A 23,047-nucleotide genomic window follows, 5' to 3' on the forward strand; every position below is an offset into this window, starting at 1 on the left:
TCATTTTCTTTCCATGGAAACACATTAAATGTGAAGAAGTAAACATAAATCACGGCATACCACATAATGTCCATCACACGCAAAAATAAACTACGCAACTGTAATGGTGAAAAAAATCACAGGTATGTATTTATAGTACACGAATCCGAAGCACCTTACTTATCGGTATCTGTTTATTTTATTTATTGCTGCAAGAGGTCAGTAACGCTCTGCAAACCCACTTCCTCGTTTCTGCGACACGTAGGGAACACGTGGGTTGGTTATAATGCAATTATCCATGCAGTAAATATTGCATACTAACTCTTCTGGACCTCGTATTATTGTCTGATATAACTGTAAGAAGGACTGAAATTATACAGTCATAACTAAAGGGAAAATACAACATTCGGCCAGTAATATAATCCCGTTTTTCGTTAAACTAAACCACTGGAAAAGGAAGTAGTAGTAACAGTTGCAACCCCAGGCTCATCTGTACTTGAACCCAGTGAATTTGTTGCCAGATCTACCATACTTCGTCAGTCCGCCAATATTTCCTGAGTGGGGATAGGGAGGGGGTTGAGAGACGTTTGCATAAGTGGCCAGCTGCACCACCCAATATGATCTGGACCACCACCAATGGAAAATTTAAGAGTAGTAAACAGGTACGGAGCATGATCTTTACAGATTACTTGCACCTGGAGACGAGACGTAATATGGGTAGGAACTGTGCGTCCTTCCCCGCTGCTGTTCTGGCTATGGCCATCAATTGACCCAGCTGGACTTCACTCTCCTTAGTTTTATGTTTACCTGAGTTACTGAGTGTTTCTTCCACTCCTCATGCCACGTATCACAATGTTTTAATTATCTATCTATGTATACATTCATACATATATACATACATTCATACATACATACATAAAGATGTACAAAGTAATCCATAGGACAATCGACACTCGTCGATTTATTGGTGACTTGCAATAATCAAAACTCAGTCACTAGAAGGATATTTCTAAAACTGTGTGCTACATAATCGGTAGATTAGTATCCCTGTCCCTAGCTCCTCCGCTCTTAGTAGGTACTATACTAGCATTCAGTGCGGGGATCTCATGGTAGCTAACATCACTCATGGTTGCTAATTACTGCCAACGATGATTTTGTGGGTGGTGGGTGTGCAAGGCAGTGCTGAGACGCAACTTGCAAGAGGAACTGGAGCATATCATTGTTTTCCAAGATAAGTGGAACTATTCAATCAACAAGAATCATTCACGACTGTGAGCTATTTGATGTTCCCTTCCTCCTCCAGATATTTGTCCTGTTCCCTCCAAATATCCTGGTCACCATGTAGGAATTCCAGTTGAATATGCATTTCTAATAGCAGCCTTTTGAGTTGAGTGTCGTGAGAGACTCCACTGTAGCCTTTGGATCAACTTTTGACCTTACGGGGGCTTCAAGGTACCTTTCTGTCTCCACAGTGGCTCGCACCATGAGCTCTTCGTGTTTGGAGAAACTACATCATCGAAGAGAGCGAATGAGAATTGGTTCTCTGACACACGCTACATACGACATTTAGGTTTGCTGGTTGTTGCTTTGCATATACTGTATGTTTTTGATGATACAATGAGAGACTTTCCATTTGCCTGAAGTTGTTTTGGGGAGCCATATCTGCAAGTGGAGCAGACATCTTGGCTCAAAGATAAACAGTCACAGAAAAAGACATTGACTTTTCGCTTGGAAATAATTCCATATTTATGTTATAGGCAATTGCTTTCTAAACACACAATTTTATCGTATAAATGACCTTGGCCTGATGAAATGCACCTGGAGGAGAAGTTCTTGAGAACCACCGATGAAAATCAAGCAAATTGCAAGAAATTCTTCATATTCTTGACCTGATAGTTCATGGCTGGTCAAGGGCAATTGCGAGAAGTTGAGCTGAGATTATGTTTTACTCAAATAACCAATATATATAAATCTATCTATCTATCTATTTATCTGTATATTGTATATATATATATATATATATATATATATATATATATATATATATATATATATATATAAAGAGAGAGAGAGAGAGAGAGAGAGAGAGAGAGAGAGAGAGAGAGAGAGAGAGAGAGAGGTTGTATAACTTTCTTGCCTGTTGTACCCCTTGTTACCTTCTACTACCATTAAGTACTGTACACACATTAATGATTAAACTCAGTATTTGGAAGGACAAAACAAATTATATTAAAAACTCTCATAATTTGAGTGCCGGACAGTAAATGATTTTTTAGTATAGTAAACGAAAAAGACTAAAGGAATGACATAAAAATGCTTGAAAATTATTAACAACTCAGTGTGAAATGTGGGGTTGATGTTCACTGATGATTTTTGCCATTGTGGGAGGGTAGAGAGGCTACTGCAGTGATCAGGCTTTGTTCTAGGTTTACATTTAGTCTGTCTCTCTGTTTTGACATGATAACACTCACTGTAGAGAAAGATGGCTCACAAAGGTAGGTAGACCTAAAGGGCAGAAGGTTTTCCAATGCTTCCTTTCCTAGGTCAGGATATTCCTTTACACAGCCTCATAATCGTGTGAGGGTTGACCTTTCAAATATCAGTTTGAGGCCACGGTCTGAACACACTTCTAACAGTGCTTCCTGAAGGCAAATGGGAAGCTACTTCACATTATTTTCAGATAAAAGGAATGGATTTCTAACCCAACCCAGCTGTACGGGTCTCTCTTGTATGTTGGGAACGTGAGATTTAAAAACACAGAAAAGGTTGGTCAAATGTTCCACAACAACTGGTTTCACAGTTTCTCTTTCATCATTGTTACTGGAAAAATAAGCATTTGACAGACGAAAATATGTAAAATCTCCCTCTTAACATATCTCCTTCCACAGGTCTCTATTTTCTTTTGAAAATCACCATCTTTGTCATATAACCTGAGAATGATTGTATCACTGCCCTGCAGAAACAAGTTTGACACATTCAGTTTGCTAAATATGTCTGCAAGATACGCCAGTAGTGCAAGCCAAGTGGTGTTTTCAAAAAATGTTGCAAAAGGAGATCCATGTTCTGATAAAAATGAGCCTGCCTCATCTCGGAACTCGAACAACCTGGCGAGTACCCTCCCTCTCGACTGCCAGCGCACCTCTGTGTGCAGTAATAGCTCTGTGTGCTCAGACCCAATGCTCTCGCACAGTCTGTGAAACAGGCGAGCATTAAGTGGCCTTGACTTTATAAAGTTGATTGCTCCATATTCAGTATCCCATGCAACTCTGAACTTTTTTTTTTTTTTTTTTTTTTTTTTTGATGCTAATGATTCTCTGAATGATGCAATGAGTCCACCCCACATCAGGATTTTCCTTCTTAATCCATGCAACGAGTCCCTTCACTTTCCCGGTCATGGATGGAGCAGCGTCTGTGCACACGCTAAAGCAAGATTTCCAGCTAGGCCCTTGTTCAGAGAAGAACCAATTAATGACACTGAAAATGGCTTCCCCAGTTGTATGTTCTTCTCTCTCTCTCTCTCTCTCTCTCTCTCTCTCTCTCTCTCTCTCTCTCTCTCTCTCTCTCTCTAAAAAATACATGCTTATTTATATCATCTCCATCAATGTATCTCACAAATGAGACAAGATGAGACTGTTCACTGACGTCAGTCGATTCAAGTAGAAGTGAAAAAGACTGGCTTGTGTTCATAGCTTATTCACAACCTAATCAATAATATCTGTATTAATTTCATTTACCCTTCGAGAAACAGTTTGGTGTGAAAAAGGAAGAGCCATTAGTTGGTCTGCTGCCTGGAAATATCAGTTCTTCACCTATATTATATTGTTTTATAGCTTCCAGTGCTTTGTTTGATGTGGATGCTTTCTTAATTGTTGCCTGAGAACACTTAAAACAAGAAAGTTCTCTTTCAAAAAGACTCCGCCGATTTGCCAACATGAGACTGATGTTTTGTGTTAAGGTGACCTTGGAAGTGAGCTGGTTTCATATTACTGTTGGCCAAACTCTCCCCACGAAAGAAGCACAAAGCTTCCGGAGGATCAGAATTCGTAGAAGCAAATCCAAAAGGCACATAACCTTCCTTGTATTGCCAATATTTAGGTAGGTCTGTTTTCTTTTTCTTCACAGCTGCTTGATTTCCCTCACTTGCGTTGCTGATGCGGCTTCTACAGCTATCACTTTTTAACCATCTATCCATATTTCTTGCTGTTAAAGAAATAACTGTGTAAGGTTACCTGTGAATTTGAAAAAGGGATGTTAGTATTTTCACTCCAAAGACGAAACTGAGTAGGAGTGACTCGAGCGAGGCGTTCGGCACTGTTCCCATAAGCGTCCTGTCCCGTTTCCTCTCTCTCCTTCCTACTCCCATCTCCCCTCAGTTTCTTTCTCGTTCATTGTAATTCTTATACTGTTCTCTTGTCATTCACTTAAGTAGGAAACTATGTAAGTGTTGTGGTTATTCAATTATTCTATATTTTTTGGCAACCGCCAATGCACACATACACATGCTCAGTTAACTTACTGATCCAAGCTGCCATATGACCTATAGGTGATACAGTTTAAATATATATATATATATATATATATATATATATATATATATATATATATATATATATATATATATATAGAATCTTCTCACGTACTCTTTGAACAATGCTGCGAACCCCCAGGGGTACACGTACCTCAGTTTGGATAACACTGGTATAACCTTCCCCTCCTCAGTGTGAAACCCGTACTTGTTGTCTTCCTTGCTAAACTTTGTGTACTGAACATATATCTAAGATAAGAAACTTCTGACTCCTTTTCCTCTAAACATGGTTTGACACAAAGGTACTGTACAACTGCTGCAACATTTATTCAGGTAATAAATATATATACACAATGCCTGAGATAGAGACTCCACTGGCATGTCGGGGTCGAGTGGTCGGTGGGGTTCATGACGGTATTCTAGTTGTAACCAGCAGGTTGGTAGGACGGGCTGGGGGCTGGTTTGTAGGACGGGCTGGGGGCTGGTTTGTAGGACGGGGCGGGGGCTGGTTTGTAGGACGGGGCGGGTGCAGGTTTGTAGGACTGGTAGGCAGGGTACTTGGCCTCACCCTCGTAAGTCACTTCTGCCACGTAGCCAGAGTCGCCGTTGACGACGTAAGTCACCTTCTGAATGCGACCGTCGGGCAGTGCCACGTAATAGGAGCCCTGGGTGTTGTAGCCGTCACGAGCCTCCTGGTGACCGTAGTCGTTGCCGTCCCTCACAGGCCAGTCGAACTGGTACTGGGGGTGACCCTAAACAGAGGGTATGGCTGGCATGACTTTTCTGGCGACACAAGTATAAGGGTACGAGGAGGAGACCAAGAGAGAAATTACTATAACTTGTAATTTTAGGTATTTGTGAAAAAAAAAAAATTGTAGTTGGTACGCTTTAAGGTGCCATGGAGCAAGAGTGTCAGCTTGAGTCTGATGAGTATATCTTGAACCCTCTGTGAAATAATAAATTCATTACTGGTGGCAATGCACCAGACGTGTGGAACATCTTTGACAGTCCATTTCCTGAAAGCCAAGTACTTTCCTTCACGCAAGAGATCTGGTTGCACACATTTACATGTCACTTTTTGATCTCTACTGTCTCTGCATAAACATATTAAGGCTGTTTCATTCGAGACTAGCGTGATGGTATTGGCTTGAGGGTTGTTATAACATGCGATGTTCGTGTGGAAGATAAAATGAAACCATATCAACGAAGTAGAAAAAAAAAAAAAGTTCCCTGCCCTCTCATGGGATCAATCTCTCAACCCTAGAGGCAGGAGTGCACTACTGAGCACCTGAACACCGCCTTTTCAGGTGGTCGTAAGACTTGAGTTTGATCTCTGATTGGGTCTGAGAGCAATTAAAGTTATGGATGTTATTATAAGTCTATTTTATCGACAATGTCCACAGACTTGTCTTGAAAATAACTCACATTAATACCATGGCACCAGCTATAAAAGAGATTTAGCATATTTCGGTAGAACCAGTTCAGCTTTAGTGTCTGAGATTACATGGTATATGATGCCATCTGCTACGTATGAGAGGGCTGCTGTGCCTCGAGGAACGAACTGTAGAGACCACGGTGCAAACTGAATGTATCTAAAATGTAAGATCAAACGCTGTATTTCATTTCAGATCGTAATTGTCGGGTGAGCAGAATCAAATGAATGTTTCTAACATACTGTGGTAAGGGAAATGATAAGTTCATCTTTACTAGAGCTGTTCTTCAATTTTGTTCTTATAATATCTGCTGGTTTGGTAACCAGACACCCATTCTCAATTATCTTGTAGAGCAAATTAATACTTAACAATGGGTGACCCAGGAGTGTAGTTAAAGTCACCGTGAGATGGAACGTGGGCAATATGATATTCACCTGTGGGTTGGGGGCAGAATAACTTTCGGGGTGCGGGTAGGGGACAGCCAGGACCACGGCCACCAGGCATAGCACCAGCAGGCTCTGCACCACCAACAGGAGGAAAACATTACACACCCATATATATACTTTTAATATCATTTATATCCGCTGTTAATTTACCGAATTCTTGCTACTTCCAGACGACTTTATTCACCTTATGAAAGGGCACTAGTAATGATAGATATATCTAAAGCTGGATATTCTGTTCTAGAACTAGGAAAATTATAACAGATAGTACCTCACCGTAGTGAGCGATTAAGCACTGAGTAGTACTACTAATTTCCTGCCGTCCAGGAATTAGTCACTTTGGGAATATTCTCAGAAGTGGCCTGTGGTGTAATATTAAAGTTTATGCTTATGAGCTACATCATTATAAGCAGATATGCTAAATATTAGCCTACATAATCTCATGAGCAGCTAATTTAGTTAGTAAAGGTATAATGTAGAATTAGTATTACTTCCATGATCCCGAGTAAGACATTGGCACAGCTCTGATACATGATCACAGGAGTAAGTTATTTAATTATATGACACTGGAATGAACAGAAGCTGCACATCAAATAAGATAAACATCACAGCCTTTTTATATATAGAACTACAAGGCTGAAGCCAAGATATTGGCAGGAACAAACCTTAGTAATCATTGTTGTGGTGTAAGTGATTGTGATGGTGTGGAAGCAGTCATCAGGCACTATATATTGAGTGCAACCGGTGTGGGCGTGGTAAGACTGAGCCACGTTCTACCTCTTATCACGTCATTACAAACTCTCCCTGGGAGAGCAAGGTTACGTGATAAACTAATATGATGCTAAACACCATCAGTATGACAAAGCTCCTGCAAGCTGTGTAAAATGTGGTGTAAGGCAGAACAGAGTTCAAAAGACGCCATTGTACCGAAGTGGTTAACGAAAATCGTTTTCTCAGGACGGGAATATGGAAGTAAAGCAGGTGACATACAAGGCTGTGACTGCCAATTAACATGACCCTTCACCTCCAGGTGGACACCCAAAGTCTGCCGCGTGGCACTTGTTGACACGTCTTTGATGGTGCCTGCACACGACACAGATTTGCTCGACATCTAGGTCACATCTTTTGGAAACATGTAAGAATTTTTTTAGTGTTCATTTATAGCATGCTGTAAGAAAAAATCCCCGTAATCACTTTATTATTATATAAGAGTAATTTAGCATGAAAATATATAGAGCTATGTTCGACCCACACAAAGAGCCTCGCCCCCCATTTCTCTGTCTGTCTGTCTGTCTGTCTCTCTCTCTCTCTCTCTCTCGCTTTTCTCATAACGCGTCTGGGATATCGGCCGTTCAGAGAAGCAAGCGGACGCAACCACAAATAAAATGTGAGAAAATTGTGCAACACTTGTGGAGTCTGGCTGGAAAGTGTGTGGCGGGAGGTGGTGATCAGGTGGTCGGCTGTCTGATAGGACTCGAATTCGATCACAGGCGTTGACAGTAAAGAGCTGGATCAATTGATTTTCGTTAAAACAGACTACCGTACCGATCTTCTAAAATGCGCACGGACATAAACACACACACACACACACACAAACAGAGAGAGAGAGAGAGAGAGAGAGAGAGAGAGAGAGAGAGAGAGAGAGAGAGAGAGAGAGAGAGAGGTTGTATAACTTTCTTGCCTGTTTTACGCCTTCTTACCTTCCTCTGCCATTAAGTACACACATTAATGATTAGACTCAATATTTGGAAGGACAATACAAATTCCTTTAAAAGCTCGCATAATTAGAGTGTTGGACAATGAATTATTTTTCAGTATAGTAAAGGAAAAAGACCAACGATATAACATAAAAATGATTGACAGTTTTTACAGTTCAGTGTGAAATGTGGGGTTGATGTTCACTGAAGAATTTTGCCATTGTGGGCGGGTAGAGAGGCTACTGCAGTGACCAGGTTTTGTTCCAGGTTTACTTTTAGTTTGTTTCTCTGTTTTGACATGATAACGCTCACTGCAGAGAAAGATGCCTCACAGAGGTTTTCCAAAGTCTTCTTTCTTAGGTTAGGATGCTCCTTAACACAGCTCCAAAACCGTGTGAGGGTTGAGCTTTCAAATACCAGTTTGAGGCCACGGTCTGAACACACATCCAACAGTGTTTCCTGAAGGCAAATGGGAAGCTACTTCATATTATTTTTAGATAAGTGGAATGGATTTCTAACCAAATCCAGCTGTACAGGTCTCTCATATATGTCGGAAACGTGAGATTTAAAAACTGATAAGGTTGTTCAAATGTTCCACGATAAGTGGTTTCACAGTTTCTCTCTCATCATTGTTACTGGAAAAATTAGCATTCGGCAGAAAAAACACGTAAACTCTCCCCCTGAACATATCTCCTTCCACAGGTCTCTATTTTCTCTTGAAAATCACCATCTTTGTCATATAAGTTGAGAATGTTTGTATCAGTGCCCTGCAGAGACAAATATAACTCATTCATTTTGCTAATTATGTCTGCAAGATATGTCAGTTGTGCAAGCCAAGTAGTGTTTTCAAAAAAATGTGGCAAAAGGAGATCCACTTTCTGATGAAAAGGAGCCTACCTCATCTCGCAACGCGAGCAGCCTGGCTAGTAGCCTACCCTCCCTCTTGACTGCTAGTGCACCTCTGTGTTCAGTAATAGCTCTTTGTGCTTAGACCCTATGCTCTCGCACAGTCTGTGATGCAGGCGAGCATTAAGTGGCCTTGATTTTACATAGTTGATTACTTTGATGCCATATTCAATATGCCGTGCAACTATAAACTCTTTATTTGGATGCTAATGATTCTCTGTGAATGATGCAATGAGTCCACCCCACATCAGGATATTCCTTCTTAATCCATGCAACGAGTCCCTTCTCTTTCCCGGTCAAGGGTGCAGGAGAGTCTGTGCACATGCGAAAACAAGTTTTCCAGCTAAGCCCTTGTTCAGAGAAGAACCAATTAATGACTTTGAAAATGGTTTCCCAGTTGTGGGTTCTTCTATTTTTGTTTTCTAAAATATACTGTACATGTTATTTTTTATCATCTCCATCATTGTATCTCACAATTGAGAAAGTGTGAGACAAGATGACCCTGTCCACTGGCCTACGTCGATTCGTCAAGTAGAAGTGAAAAAGACTGGCTTCTGTTCAGCTTATTCACAACTTATTCAGTAATATCTGTACTCATTTCATTTACCTTTCGAGAAACAGTTTGGTGTGAAAAAGAAAGAGCCTTTAGTTGGTCTGCTGCCTTTATATCTAGAATTTTTTTAGCTATCACAATTGCAGCTGGCAATATCGGTTCTTCAGCTATATTAAATGGTTTTATAGCTTTACCAACTAATTAAGATACACCTAAAGATGCTTCCAGTGTTTTGTTTGATGTTGTGGATGCTTTCTTAATTGCTGTCTGAGAACACTTAAAATCAGAAAGTTTTCTTTCAAAAAGACTCTGCCAATTTGCCAACATGAGACTGATGTTTTGTGTTAAGGTGACCTTGGAAGTGAGCTGGTTTCATACTACTCTTGGCCAACTTCTCCCCCAAAATGAAGTACAAAGCTTCTGGAGGATCAGAATTCGTAGAAACAAATCCGAAAGACACATTCCTTGTATTGCCAATATTTAGGTAGGTCTGTTTTCTTTTTCTTCATAGGTGCTTGATTTCCCTCACTTGCATTGCTGATGCGGCTTCTACAGCTATCACATTTTAACCATCTATCCATATTTCTTGCTGTTAAAGAAATAACAGTGTAAGCTTACCTGTGAATTTGAAAAAGGGATATTAACATTTCATTCCAAAGACGAAACTGAGTGACTCGAGCGAGGCGTTCGGCACTATTCCCATACACCTGTCACGTTTCCTCTCCCTTCTCCCTACACCCATCTCCCCTCAGTTTCTTTCTCGTTCATTTTAATTCCTACTATGTTCTCTTGTCATTCACTTAAAAAGGAAACTATGTAAGTGTTGTGGTTATTCAATTATTCTATATGCTTAAACAACCACACATGCACACATACAGTACACATGCTCAGTAAACTTACTGATCCAAACTGCCATATGACCTTTATGCGATACAGTTTGAATATATTTTTTACTGTATATATATATATGTATATCTATCTATCTATCTATATCTATATCTATCTATCTATCTATATATATATGTATATCTATCTATCTATCTATATCTATATCTATCTATCTATCTATCTATATATGATTATCTTCTCATGTACTCTTTGAACAGTGCTGCAAACCCCCAGGGTAGCACGTACCCAGTTTGGACAACGCTGGTATGACCTTCACATTCTCAGTCTGAAACCCGTACTTGTTGTCTTCCTTGCTAAACTCTGTGTACTGAACATATGTCTAAGATAAGAAACTTCTGACTCCTTTCCCTCTAAACATGGTTTGACACAAAGTTACTGTACAACTGCTGCAACATTTATTCAGGTAATAGATATATATACACGATGCCTGAGATACAGACTCCACTGGCAGGTCAGGGTCGAGTGGTCGGTGGGGTTCAGGACGGTATTCTAGTTGTAACCAGCAGGTTGGTAGGACGGGGCGGGGGCTGGTTTGTAGGACGGGGCGGGTGCAGGCTGATAGGGCTGGTAGGCCGGATACTTGTCTTTGCCTTCGTAGGTCACTTCCACCACGTAGCCGGAGTCGCCATTGACGACGTAAGTCACCTTCTGGATGCGACCGTCGGGCAGCGCCACGTAGTAGGAGCCCTGGGTGTCGTAGCCGTCACAAGCCTCCTGGTGACCATAGTCGTTGCCATCACTCACAGCCCAGTCGAACTGGTACTGGTCGGGACCCTAAAGAAAGGGTAACGCTGGCATGACTCTTCTCGCGGCACAAGTATAAGGATGCGAGAAGGAGACCAGGAGAGAAAATATTATAACTCGTAATTTTAGGTATTTGTAAAAAAAAATATGTATATATTTACAGTTAGTACGCTTTAAGGTGCCATGGAGCAAGAGTGTCTGCTTGAGTCTGATGAGTACATCTTCAACTCTCTGTGTAATAATCAATTCATTACTGGTGGCAAAATACCAGACGTGTGGACTATCTTAAACTTAGGATAATTTGGACAGTCCATTCCCTGAGAACCAGTTGATCTCCTTCACGCAAAAGATCTGGTTGCACACATTTACATGTCACTTTTTGGTCTCTACTGTCTCTGCATAAACATATTAAGGCTGTTTCATTCAAGACTAGCATGATGGTAGTGGCTTGAGGGTTGTTATAACATGTTGATGGTCGTGTGGAAGATAAAATGAAACTGTATCAACGAATTATTAAAAAGAAAAGTTCCCTGCCCTCTCATGGGATGATTCTCGACCTTAGAGGCACGAATGCACTACTGAGCATCTGATTACCGCCTTTCAGCTGGTTGTAAGACTTGAGTTCGATCTCTAATTGGATCTGAGAGCAATTAAAGTTGTGGATGTCATTGAAAGTCTATTTTCGACAACGTCCACAAACTTGTCTTGAAAATAACTCACATTAATACAATCGCACCAGTTCTAAAAGAGAGATGTAGCATATTTCAGTATAACCAGTTCGTCTTTAGTGTCTGAGGTTACATGGCATATGATGCCATCTGCTACGTATGGGAGGACTGCTGCACCTCGAGGAATGGACTGTAGAGACGACGGTGTAAACTGAATGTATCTAAAAAATCTATGATCAAACGCTGTGTTTCACTTCAGATGGTAACTGTCAGGTGAACAGAATCGGCTGAATGTTTCTAACATACTGTGGTAAGGGAAATAATAAGTTCGTCTTTACAAGCGCAGTTCTTCAATTTTGTTCTTATAAAATCTGCTGGTTTGGTAACCAGACACCCATTCTCAATTATCTTGTAGAGCAAATTAATACTTAACAATGGGTGACCCAGGAGTGTAGCTAAAGTCACCGTGAGATGGGACATGGGCAATGTGATATTCACCTGTGGGTTGGGGGCAGAATAACTCTCTGGGTGCGGGTAGGGGACGGCCAGGACCACGGACACCAGGCACAGCACCAGCAGGCTCTGCATCACCAACAGGGGTAAAAACGATCTGGTTTATTAATGCATCGAAGACTCAGTTTTTACACATATCAACCTGGCGCAATCTTCCACAGGAATACGCACTAATGTTTAAAAATATCCAGCTCAATCCTGCATCATTCTTGAACATGCTTGGGGTTTCATTTACTCAGGACTTATCTTGGAAAGATCATATTGCATCTCTTGTAAAATCTGCTTCCAAGAGATTTGGTGTACTAAGCCGACTCCGTACCTTCTTTACCCCTGCGCAGTTGTTGACTTTATACACGGGTTTTATTCGCTCCTGTGAAGAGTACAACTCTCATGTTTGGGGAGACTCCCCACATACAACTCTTCTCAATAGGGTGGAGTAAAAGGCTTTTCGACTCATTATGTTCATTAACTCTCCTCCTGTTACTGGCTCCCTTCAACCTCTGTCTCTTTGCCACACTGTTGCATCTTTATCTCTTTTCTATCGCTACTTCAATGGTCACTGCTCCTCTGAACTGTCTGCTTGCATCCCTCCACCTCTACGGCGGGTGTGTATCACCCGTCTAGCAACAAACTCTCATCCCTTTTCTGTCCAGCTCTCTAATGCAAGAATTAACCGTTACTGCCAGTCCCTCATTTACGCAACAGGTCAGGTCTGGAACTGTCTCCCTCTGTCTGTATTTCCTATTTCCTATAACCTCCAATCTTTCAAACGCAGTGTGTCTAGGCATCTCGAAGCGAACGGATCTTGAGTTTGGCTCTCTTTTGTATTGTTTTTGCTTTTTTCCTGGAAGGAACGGTATTGCGGGCTCCTGGCCTTTGGCTCCTTCTAATATATACATACACGAGTGTAGCCTCTGTGGTACAGTGGTAAAGTGTGCGCTTTCGCACAGTGAAGAACGAGGGTTCGCACCCCGCCAGGGTAATAAACTTTGCGAGCGTTCTCCCGGCCACGTACTGCTTGGCGGACATCAGAGGTGCTGTGGTTGAACCAGTGTCACAAACTATAAAGTATGCTTGCACCCAGTCGGCTTGCGGGGGCCGATTACACTTGGTTCACAGACTACACACACATCCAAAGCCACTCCAGCACTACAATTACACTTACAAGCACTTCTCACCCTACATACAATCTCTACCAGACAGCCTAAGCCATTTGGTAGAGATACATTGGCTGTATCGTCCCCACTTCGGTCGGGATAGGCCGGTCCATGATCTAAGTAGGGGCCGGTCCTGCAGTGGACACTCAAACGGCTGATGAGATGAGATGAGATATACACGAGTATATATACCTATGTTTAAGTTGAAGTCTGTGTGTGTGTGTGTGTGTGTGTGTGTGTGTGTGTGTGTGTTTGTGTGTGTGTGTGTAAAGGAACGCGCCGCTGCCATTATTCAATATTTTTTTTGGCTCCTCTAATTAAGCAAATGACCATGGATGGAGTGTAAGGTACAGTACGTGAGTAAGCCATGACCCTGTGGCGTAGCGGTGCCGTGCAGTGGCGTGGCGTTCCTGCACACCGCAATGACCCTCGCCACACCAGCCCCCACCACCCTCAGGCCGCTGTGGTGGCGGAAGCAGAGCAGGTCCACGGCCTGTATTCAGAAACTGTCCCAGCCAGTGTCTACCATAAATTAATCTCCATAGCAGCAAATTATTATTGGAAATACTTTTGTTTTGTCATTTTTTAAAAGTTAATATCAACTCTGCTTTAGGTTGTAAATATTTTGGTTGCTGTATTAGTGAAGATAAATATATACATAAACAATATTATTCTCACGTTAAGGCCAAGAGAGAATATGAACATAGCCCCAAGTCCCCGTGACACAGTCTGCACTTCAAGGCCGGCTGAGAACATGTCCAGTAGCAAGGCTGAGGTGACACACTCCTCTATGTGTGTGTACTTTCACTAGCAAAAGTTCGCCTACAGTCCCTGGCAGCAACGTGCCCGGCTTTCCACATTTCTGATTCCTATCCGAGGGTGAGTAGGTATCCTTCTCTTTCATATTTTTTTTGTGCTTCATAGCTTTGTATTACTAAAAAATAAAATAAAATAAAATAAAATGAAACAGTCACCACAGTTTGCAGGGAAGCATTGACAAAGTTTTGATAGTGAGAGTGCTTTATGTTGCATTTCAGAATTATAACTTCCCCTGACACAAAAAGTAAGACAATGACCTCTGAAATGAGAGTTTACCTGAAGCCGATAATGCAACATCAGAGCGACACCACGAAAAACAGTATGTGCATGATCATTTACTGTACGAACATATTTTCTCTGTTATGATGTTAAAAAGGCGTTCGTCTCAAAACAAACCGTGTCGAAGAGTTCTTTACTGTACCGTAATGTTAATTTCAGTGGCAGGACGCTTTTTCTATTTTGTTCCTTCTAACAGGGAATATATTCAGTCCAGGTGAGAATATTATTAGTGGGAAAGTTAAGTGGGTGTGTGGGCGAATAGACAACCAGTCAAGCGTGTCGTTGGCGTGGGGATATCACTAGTAAACCAATCATAAACTTCTTAAGTCTGAGTAGTCAAAATTAAGCTGAGGTCACCTTGTCCCTGTGAAGAACATCAAAAGGGAGAACGACAAAAACAAACAAACAAACAAACAAACAAACAAACCTGAAGTGATAAGCTGATTGATTAACTTGGACTTACAGTATGTTTTTATGTGAGCTTCATACATGCACCAGACTTGATGGCGATTCGCGATGTATTACTAGATATTATGTACTTTTCTCTAACATCTTCCCTGGAAATTAGTCCCTGACGGTCTAGTGGTTAAAAAGTCCCGGTTGGAGTGACAGCCGTGCTACCCGCATGAGTTGAATCCCCAAGAGTAGACAGGATTATTCTCGATCATGCAGTGCCACCGACGGAAGAAGGTTAATTATTTACTTTTGAATTTACATGAGTACTGTGACCTAGCATCGGGCACCTATACCTCGATGGTGGTATTATGAGATTGTTATTTTTTTTTCTTACCTAGGTAATGAATATGCTCCAAACAGATGGGGCCCACAAGCATTGACATACGAGCGGTGATTGGGGTTAATTGCTCACAAAATGCCACTCAGGGGCTAGTGAGGCTGGTCATTCTCACCTTAAATACTTGGATTGAGTAGCCAGCCCTGGACTCCTATGTTCCTGATGATACGGAAAGGGAATGGATGATGCATGTTGGATGGATGGATCGATAGAGTCGCTTTCAGTCAGCATAGAGGAAATCCCAGGCAAATAAAGGATACACCCCATCAATTAACCCCTTCATTCCGATGGCGCATTCTTTATTACATTCATGCCATCTCCAGACAGTTTATTCAGCTATGGGGAGACCTTACAAACTGGAGAGGTTAGATACAGACCCAATTAACACATTCTTTAGTAGAGTTTCTTCCTTAAATTGAATAAAAATCGCATGGTGGTAGCAAGAATAGAATATAAAATGCGTTATTGGAGTAGTAGTAGTAGTAGTGGTAGTAGTAGTTGTTGTTGTTGTTGTTGTTGTAGCAGCAGTAGTAGCAGTAGTAGTAGTAGTAGTAGTAGTAGTAGTAGTAGTAGTAGAAGTAACTGCAACCCCACGTACATCTAAACGTGAACCAGTGGACTTCAGACTTAAGCTGTCCATCTGTAATCCATCATCTACCTTCTTGAGGGATGGGGAAGTAACTGAAGGACATCTGTACAGCCAGGCAGTGAAGCCGCCTGGTTATACTGATGTCACCTTACGAAGGCGTTCCTCTCCAGCACTTCGTCATTGGAGTGAAGGGGTTGAGAATTCACCAGGCAATGGACACACTTAAAACTTCATTCTGGCTACTCCCGACGATTTTATTCAGTTGAAGTAAAGTCCTGGGGCCGGAATTACAAACGGATTTACGATCAATGCAGTCGTAACTATTCTTTCTTCTCTCTCTCTCTCTCTTTCTTTAGGGCGAGGAGAAATGGAGAGTGCAGGGCCTTCTCACGTCTCTCATCTCTCCTACAGAAACAAATCTTCATAGTTGTTTCACATTATCTTGGCCCGGATTTTCTTTCTTTTATAGATCATTGCGTGCAGCTCAGTGGTAGAAAAAGACAATACTACGGCACGTCTTTGGGACTAGTATCGATTATCTAATGTTAATCTACTGCCACAACTCAGCATTCGAGATGGTGGAGACGCAGTGTTAGGCTATGGGTAAAAAGAGCATAACTAACACTCTCAGGCTCCTATACTCAATCCCAGCTAAATAAAATCGTGTGGAATTAGCTGGAACAAAACACCAGAATTGTCCCGAGAATGAGAGGGGTAATGGTACCAGCATGAACACTCTCAGACTCCTGCATTCACTCTCAGCCGAAGGTAAACAGTCTCGTCTGGCAGTAGCTGAACTAGTGACGAGGGAGGATGAGAGACCATGAGAGGCTTGAAGTATCCTAGTAAATGACTGGAGATGTTTCGGTCCTTCTCAAAATCAAGTTGGACATTCCGTAAGTGTTCTAAGAAGCCTCTATATCATGCTGTTTATACTTGGTTCACCTTCTCAAGGCGTAAAATTTTACCTTTATCTTGAATGCTAATGTGAAACAACAGATTAGCATTAGAACTTGGTGCTAGTCACAATGACAAAGTCATAGAGCCGTAGTATTGTCTTATTCCTCCACTAAGTTACGTGAAATAAGCTGAAAAGAGGACGAATATCTGTGCCAGGTTAAGGTGAACAGAATATAATTCAGCACAAAGTCTTCCGATAGTCACGTGAATTCCAATCCCCTAACTCTGTGTTGTTTGCAGCCTTGATATCAGATCCTTAATACAGTAGTGACCTATTAACCAGTACCTTTCTTTTTTAGGTATCAAGATTTTCATGTTTATTATGCTAACTATTTTCTGAGAATTGCTGCATCAGAGTTGAAAGACCTTCTGCTATTTAGGCAAGATGACTGTAGAAATAGTTTCAGGACTTATGTCACGGTTATTCTGACGCCTCACATGTATTCCATTGACAGGCAACCTAAAACAGCATAAAAGGGATCCCAGAAGGAACTGGAACAAATGACTCCTAAACGCCCTAAGCACCGAGAGAAAGGTACACGTTTCTACATCTACACAGAGGGATGGAATAAGGGTGCAATGTTATGCAGATCGACCGAGCAAGGTTAATACCCAAGCTCGATTCCGGGTATCCTTTTTTAGCTGTGAGGAGTCAACACGTGGTGGTGCTGTGTATCGTGGTGGAGCTAAATAGATGTGTCGTGTATTCGGGACTCAAATCTCATAGATCCTTTACACCTCGCCGTGTGGAAGAATGCTAGTAAGGCACTGTCAACTACAAATGGGTGCCAGTTCTTTCAAGGCACATACTGTATATTGTGCTGTACCTGTAGGGCGGACCTACAGAAATAGTTACTCACCTATGGTAGATGGGTATGTTCTGTCAGACAGACCGGAGTTAAGCAACAAAATACGAGGAACATGTAAAAAAGAAATATATATATATATGCAAAAGTTTATTAAATAAATAAATTATTCAGTGGGTATAGGGATGAAGAGTAGACATGTCTAATTGATTCTTGTGATTGCCTAGTGGTTTCAGCCGTATGCTGGGGTTGGGGCTGGCTTGTATGACTGTTCGGGGGCCTGGTACTGTTTGGTTGGTGGGTACTGAGCCTCGCCCTCGTAAGTCACTTCAGCCACGTAACCGGAGTCACCGCTGACATAATAAGTCACTTTCTGAACGCGACCGTCGGGAAGTGCCACGTAGTAGACGCCCTGGGTTTTTTGTCCGTCGCGAGCCTCCTGCTGTCCGTAGTCGTTGCCACTGGGGTCGTCCCTCACAGCGTACTGGGAGTCGTATACGGCGGGGGCCTGAGATGAGAGGAGGAGAGAGGTAAGAGGGAAAGTAGAAGAGAAGGAAGGAGGAAGGTGGGAAGTATAAGACGGGTGGAAGATGAAAGAGGGATGGGAGCGGGGGGAGGTACGGGGCAGCAGCGCTGCGGGGCAGGAGACAGGATGAAGGGAGGGAAGTAGGAGGTAGGAGGCTAAGGATGGGTGACAAGGACAGAAAATGCCTCTCAGTTCACATATAACTTTCTCCCCTCATCCACGACTTAGGCCACCTTGATTTCACTGCAAACTGGAGCAGCACTGGAGGCCACAAGAGAGACAGCACTGACACAGCATTAACACCCTCAGGCTCGTATGACTCACTTTCAGCTGAAATAACACTCTCAGACTCGTACGATTCATTCTCATCTTAATTAATACTCTCAGACTTACGATTCACTCTCACCTGAATTTATACTCTCAGACTCTTACGATTCACTCTCATCTCAACTCACTTACAGGCTCTTTTGATTCAGACTCTTACGACTCACTCCAAACTGCATAACATTTGGCATTGTTAGATGGAAAAAAGAATGGTATAGTTCTCTCAATCATGAAAGAGAGATAAAAGATTGATCCAAGTGATATAAAATCCATGAACCAGTCCTGAAAATGAATCATAATTCAAATAAATCGTACTAAGGGTCGGATCGAAAATGACTTTTGAGATTTCGTAACTCCTCTTCCTTATCGATTTATTTTGCACATTACAACACACCTTAATATTCTCTTGCATATCACTGATGCAAAGTCAAAATAAAAAGGAAATAACACACAAGAGAACGTCAAGGTGTTAGGCTATATACAAAATAAATTACTAAAGAAGAGTTGCTACGAGGTCCCTATGTCAACAAGAATAGGGCATCAGATCAGCATAACCAGACCAGACCAACTCAGCATTGATAGAACAGTGGAGGGACCTACATCAGCATATTGGTCGGGTGCGCCGTAGGTGGGTCTGGGTGCGGGGTAGGATGGGGCGGGCGCTGAGTAGCCTGGGGTTCCTTCAGGGCGGGCGAGGGCGGCGGCCACGAGGGCGGTGAAGACGACGACCTGGAATGACACGAGACTGAGTTATACTGTCATTGGTTAAGATCTCTCTCTCTCTCTCTCTCCCTCTCTCTCTCCCTCTCTGTCTGTCTGTCTGTCTGTCTGTCTCTCCCTCTCTCTCTCCCTCTCTGTCTGTCTGTCTCTGTCTCTCTCTCTCTCTCTCTCTCTCTCAACGAAAAGAAATGGGAACAAAGGCCAAAAGTCCTCAAAATTGAAAAAAAAAAAATCCAAATTCACTAGCACCTTTATCTTACCATTTTATTTTTTCTAGAGAGGGACGCCTTCCCACGGTGGCACTGACATAGCCGAACGTTTCCACTGCTCTGTTATACAAGTGTCCCTTAGTTTCCTACCCAGTCCCTCGAAGGATGGTGGAATGCATGAGGAGGGTAACTTCAGCCTGCAGTCCACTGGCATCGCATCAAGATGAGCTTGGTGTTCCGACTACTACTACTACTACTACTACTACTACTACAACAACTACAACTACTACTGCTACTACTATTTTATTTTTTTGTTGAGAACATTAACCTCTACAATCCGGTGACAATTTTGTTTTATTCTAGCTATTCTCGAACAATTTTACGAAGCCATAGAGTGATCATTTGTAGGATGGGAGTTGGAATCAGTCTCCATTTGCCCCTCGCCCCTCACAGTCTGATCTCTCCCCCTAAGCTGAAGAAAATCGTCTGAAGGCAGCAAGAATACACTACAAAGAAAGTCTCCGGATTCAGGGTCTTATTGCAAACTAGGTCGGTATGAGAATGATATAAATTACACTCAAGATATTATTAGTGTATTATTCCAGATTCATTGCTGAGAGAGAGATGCGAAAAAGCCTGCTACGCTCACGAGACTGCGAGCCTTCAACACATCACTTCTACACAACGAACACAAACGTCACCGAAACTGTCTCGTAAAAGCAGACAAAAATTCCACAAACGCTATGATAGATGAGAAGTACTTCCTGTGGAGTTCACTTTAATCCCTTCAGACTGATGACTTAGTTCTCATTTTATTCTTACAAAAGTACCTTTGGACACGCCTACCAGACTTTTTAAAACCAGACGGGTTGGATATAGGCTTAATTAATCCCTTTGTTACTGCAGTCAGTTCATTTTAATTAGGTATATAAATGTCATTCCTCTCACACACACCACAAAGCCAGCCAGAAGACAGGGCGTGTGTGCTGGGCAATCCCCAGGCCCTGCCTTCCCCCTTACTATTTTTTTTCTTCAGTCAGCCCACACCCACTGACCGGGCTAATGTATGGCCCGGCCTGCACTACAGGTGCAGGAAATCTTTAAACGAACGAAGGAATATTCCTCTCTCCTGGATGCTGATCTACGACAAGAGATTATTACTAAAATATAGTCTTAGTCACAAAAAATTGATATGGAAATGATGCAGGGCCGTTCTCTCGTCTTTTTCTATCAGTGAGCCCCGTGAAAGAGGGCGCAAAGGGACAAAAAAGTCTCCGCCAATGTAAGATGAACGAAAACAATGAGGTGCATAAAATCGTTGAACAATATTGTCTAGTGGAAGCATGATTACAGTGTTGTGTATGCCATCAGGTTGAGAGGTCAATCACCAATCTCTAAAGTTATTACCACCGCTGCAGTGTACATTAGCCACTGCGTGTTCTGAAAAATGTAGCAATGTAAGTAAGCTGTATATAACCTAACTTTAATTCATAGCTTCGAGAAAAATATGAAGGCCAGTCACCCAGCAAGAATCAAAGGTGACATGGACACGATCTGAACGTGTCCTCCACTAGTATGATAAAAACTGCTGAAGCTTATTTTACCCAGACAAACGCCTAACAATTTCAGTTTCACGATCCTTCCTGACACTACTAAGAGAACGTCAGACTGTTCACCTTGAAAGACATATCTGATGAACAACTGCTGAGGCAACTGATGACCGGTGTGAGAAGTGGCGGCTTTATATAGTTCCCAACCTCCCTTCCCGTGACGTAGCTGCTATAACAAACACTGGAAGATTGTTACATCAGCCGGCACGCCCACCACCACCACCACCACCACAGCCCAGTAGGGAGGATAGAGAAACTCACGATCCATTAGCCACACGCAATCTGACGCAACTGTTGACAAATATGTGGTTAAGCTATTGGTTTGTGTGCCGTTGTGGAGTGAGAACAGGGAAACTACAGTATTTATTTGTTTATTGTACTCTGTATTCATTTTAATAAGTCATGCTGATTTCTTGATAAACACACACACACACACACGCACGCACACACACACACACACACACACACACACACACACACACACACACACACACACACACACACACACACACACACACACACACACTTATCTATCTGTCTACATACTTAGTCAAGGATGAAGTAATTCTGTTTTCAAAATCGTCGGTCAAAGATTAGTGTCAGCTTTGATCCAGTTCAGTCAAACCTGACGGACGTGTCAGGGGACATGGATGAGTGAAGTACTTCTATTTCGAAAACAGAGGTCAGAGTCACAGGGCAGGGTCAAAGGCTCTCCCTGAAATCGAGTGTGGGGTGCGTGTCGTGTTGTATTCGGAGAGCTCCTACTTACTCTTTTCATGGGAGGGCAGGAAGTCACAGACTCTCCCTCCTCAAATTTGAGACGAGAAGAGGCTACCCGCATTAACAGGTCTTGTGCAGCCACTGGACATACATCAGTCTGAAATTTAACCAGCTGGAATACGATATATGTATCTAATTATCTGCCTGTCTGTCTATATGAACTGTTTTGCACTGTATACACACTCTGCAGTACCTTTTATGATAGACAGACAGATAGATAGTAAACAGAAAATTTAACAGACGGATAGATCATTTAGAAACACATGATTCTTTACTACTGCATGCTGATACCCTCTGTGACTTCCTTGAAGATTAGAATACACGGAAACTGTCATGGCATCATACAGTGAGATATGTATTCATTCCATTACACCGTCAACACCAGGATAGTTTATAATATGTTGTACTTTTCCAGTACCCATCATATATAGTACTAGTGCTTGCCCACAAAAATTTGCGGGACTAACTAATAGCCTTTCCATCACAAAATGTTTGCAAATACAAGTACCTAAGTTTCCATACCGTTATTGAGCCCATAATGACGAATTCTGACCAGAAAGTTGAAAAAATGATATTAGCATATTCTCATATGTCGCGATTTTCGACAACTTCCCGCCTTCTCGTCGGGCACGGTCGCCATCTTTTATCTATTTATTTATTTTAATTTTTCTGGCACTCTCTGGACTTACTCCGACCTAATACAAAATGAATTAAGTCGATATCTGTTACTGGCCTCGTGAAAGCAGCGAACAAAAGCACAAACAGACATTTTCGCGTGTAACAGTTTCCGACAATTTTGCGCCGCCACGAGAGATTGCCAAACTGTTTGTTTGGTATTTTTCTTACATGTGGAGAGAATGGAGAATGAAAGACTGACTAAGAGGGTGTATGTAGGTGAGGTGGAGGGAGGGAGAGGGAGGGGTAGACAGAGGATGAGGTGGTGGGATAGAGTTGAGATGTATATGAGGGAGGGGGGGTGAATTAGGGGGAGGGTAGTCAAATGGTGGGTGACAGAGCGACTTGGAGGCGTTTTGTCTGCTGCCACCCTTTGCGGGATTAGGGCGTCGGGCTATAAATAGATAGATAGATAGATAGATTTTTCTTA

General features: G+C 42.1%; 1 protein-coding gene across 1 annotated transcript in view; it reads left to right on the forward strand.

Annotated features, from left to right (window-relative positions):
• LOC145392067 (uncharacterized) overlaps positions 1-23,047 on the forward strand; it is a 73,521-nt gene that overhangs the window by 32,031 nt on the left and 18,443 nt on the right. Inside the window, 4 exon segments of the mRNA XM_080266523.1 lie at positions 1,358-1,431; positions 2,939-3,168; positions 11,044-11,230; positions 13,912-14,047. Of these exon segments, the coding sequence (XP_080122649.1) occupies positions 1,358-1,431; positions 2,939-3,168; positions 11,044-11,230; positions 13,912-14,047 (627 nt within the window).

This window comes from Coenobita brevimanus, chromosome 21, assembly GCF_032717465.1.
Source record: "Coenobita brevimanus isolate Jiangsu-jjx chromosome 21, ASM3271746v2, whole genome shotgun sequence".
In the NCBI taxonomy this organism is placed as follows: domain Eukaryota; kingdom Metazoa; phylum Arthropoda; class Malacostraca; order Decapoda; family Coenobitidae; genus Coenobita; species Coenobita brevimanus.